Genomic DNA, 2,268 nt, shown 5'->3' on the forward strand with positions numbered 1-2,268 from the left:
AACAAAAGCTTGATTGTTTTTTGGTAACTATTTTTATAGTCTCTTAAATGATATGCCACATAATTCCTTCATTAGGAAAATCACCAAAGACCAATGTTAGTTAATCTAGGGATTTAAATATGGTTTAAAATGAATATACTGATATGTACCTTTCATGCATCTCTTTGGCTTCTCTCTCTTTCCTTTTAATTTCCAGCTCAGCAAAGAGTTTCATTGTCTGTTTATATACAGCTTGTTTGAACTACAAGAAAATCAAGAACAAAAGAAAATCAGAGTAAATATTTTTACCAGCAATTTGAACCATGTACTTTCACTTGGAGCCCAAGATAAAGCAGATTAAAACCTGGCACAGGGTGGGCACAGTGGCTCACACCCGTAATTCCAACACTTTGGGAGGCCAAGGGAGGACAATCGCTTGAGGCTAACAGCTTGACTAGCCTGGGCAACATAGTGAAACTCTATCGCTACAAAAAAAAAAATTATTTAAACTAGTGCGCAGGCCAGGAGTGGTGGCTCACACTTGTAATCCCAGCACTCTGGGAGGCCAAGGAGAGCAGACCACCTGAGGTCAAGAGTTCAAGACCAGCCTGGCCTGAACATGGAGAAACTCTGTCTCTACTAAAAATATAACAATTAGCCAGGCATGGTGGTGTGTGCCTGTAATCCCAACTACTCGGGAGACTTAGGCAGGAGAATCACTTGAACTTAGGAGGCGAAGGTTGCAGCGAGCCACGATCATCCATTGCACTCCAGCCTGGGCAACAAGAGCGAAACTCCCATCTCAAAATCAAACAAAAATTAGCAGGGCATGGTGGTGCACATTTGTAGATCCAGCATTTCAACAGGGGGAGGCAGGAGGATCACTTAAGTCCTCGAGTCTGAGACCACCCTGAGCAACATAGTGAGATCCCATCTCTACAAAAAATATTAAAAATAAAACATTAACCAGGTATGGCTACACACACTCGTAGTCCCAGCTACTCAGGAGGCTGAGGTGGGAGGACTGCTTGAGCTCAGGAGGTCAAGGCTGTAGTGAGCCATGACTATGCCACTGCACTCCAGCCTGGACAACAGAGCAAGACTCTATCTCTTTAAAAAAAAAAAAAGTATATTACATGGTAGTCTTACAAAGATAGGAACAGAAGCTATTATTATTTATTATTATTGTTTTTGTCTCAATCTGTCACCCAGGCTAGAGTGCAGTGGTGTGATCATAGCTCACTACAGCCTCAAACTCCTAGGCTGAAAAGATCCTCCCACTTCAGCCCCCAAAGCACTCGGATTATAGGTATGTGCCACCAGAGGTTATTATTAGAATGTATAATATCCACTAAGGTGGGAGGATCACTTGTGCCCAGGAGGTCGAGGCTGCAGTCAGTTAAGATCACGCCACTATACTCCAGCTGGGGTGACAAAGGGAGACCCTAGCTCTAAAAAAATTACCAAAAAATAAATGAAGGTAAATGTCACACCAAGTTAATGAAATTACAATCCCCTCCCTACCAGTTTTTAATCCTTTATTTTCAAGAGTTCTTAAGAACAGAGCTTATGTTATTCTACCTTTAAATATTTTTCTCCAGATATAATGTATCTTAAATAGACATGTAAGTACAAAAGTAATCTGTCATGCAGATTGAATAGTGCCTAAATTCTAAAATCAGACACTGGAGCAAAGAGTGACATATGGAGAGAAAGGAAAATAAAGAAGTCCCTAAATTTCTGTGACTTTTCTTTTATCCTGTTACCTACTAGACACTGCTCACTAAAAGAAATGCTTCAAACTCCAGTCCCTAATAAAGACAAACATCAAAGATATAAAGGAGTCTGTAATGAATAGCTCAATATCTTTAAAAGCTCCAAACACTGGATAGACAGACACTGGTGATTTTATATTTTTTATATTTCTCTGCTTTTTCCAAATTTTCTGTCATTAACATGTGTTCTTTTATAATCAGGAAAAAAAAAACAACTGAAGAAAGTTGGGCCAGGTGCGGTGGCCCACACCTGTAATCCCAGCAGTTTGGGAGGCCAAGGCGGGCAGATTACTTGAGGTGAGGAGTTTGAGATCAGCCTGAGCAACATGGTGACATCCCGTCTCTATTAAACATACAATAATTAGCCAGGCTTGATGGTGCGCATCTGTAATCCCAGCTACTCAGGAGGCTAAGGCAGGAGAATCACTTGAACCTGGGAGGCAGAGGTTGCAGTGAGCTGAGATCGCACCACTGCTCTCTAGCCTGGGCAACAGAGTAAGACCCTGTCTCAAAT

At 41.4% G+C, this 2,268-nt stretch overlaps 1 protein-coding gene across 1 annotated transcript in view; it reads right to left on the bottom strand.

Moving 5' to 3' along the window:
* Window positions 1-2,268, bottom strand: part of DNAJC8 (DnaJ (Hsp40) homolog, subfamily C, member 8) — a 35,766-nt gene that overhangs the window by 5,362 nt on the left and 28,136 nt on the right. The window contains exon 9 of the mRNA XM_011981759.1: window positions 150-241. Within this exon, the coding sequence (XP_011837149.1) occupies window positions 150-241 (92 nt within the window). The remainder of the gene's footprint in view (window positions 1-149; window positions 242-2,268) is intronic.

Source organism: Mandrillus leucophaeus, unplaced genomic scaffold, assembly GCF_000951045.1.
Source record: "Mandrillus leucophaeus isolate KB7577 unplaced genomic scaffold, Mleu.le_1.0 Scaffold23, whole genome shotgun sequence".
NCBI lineage: Eukaryota > Metazoa > Chordata > Mammalia > Primates > Cercopithecidae > Mandrillus > Mandrillus leucophaeus.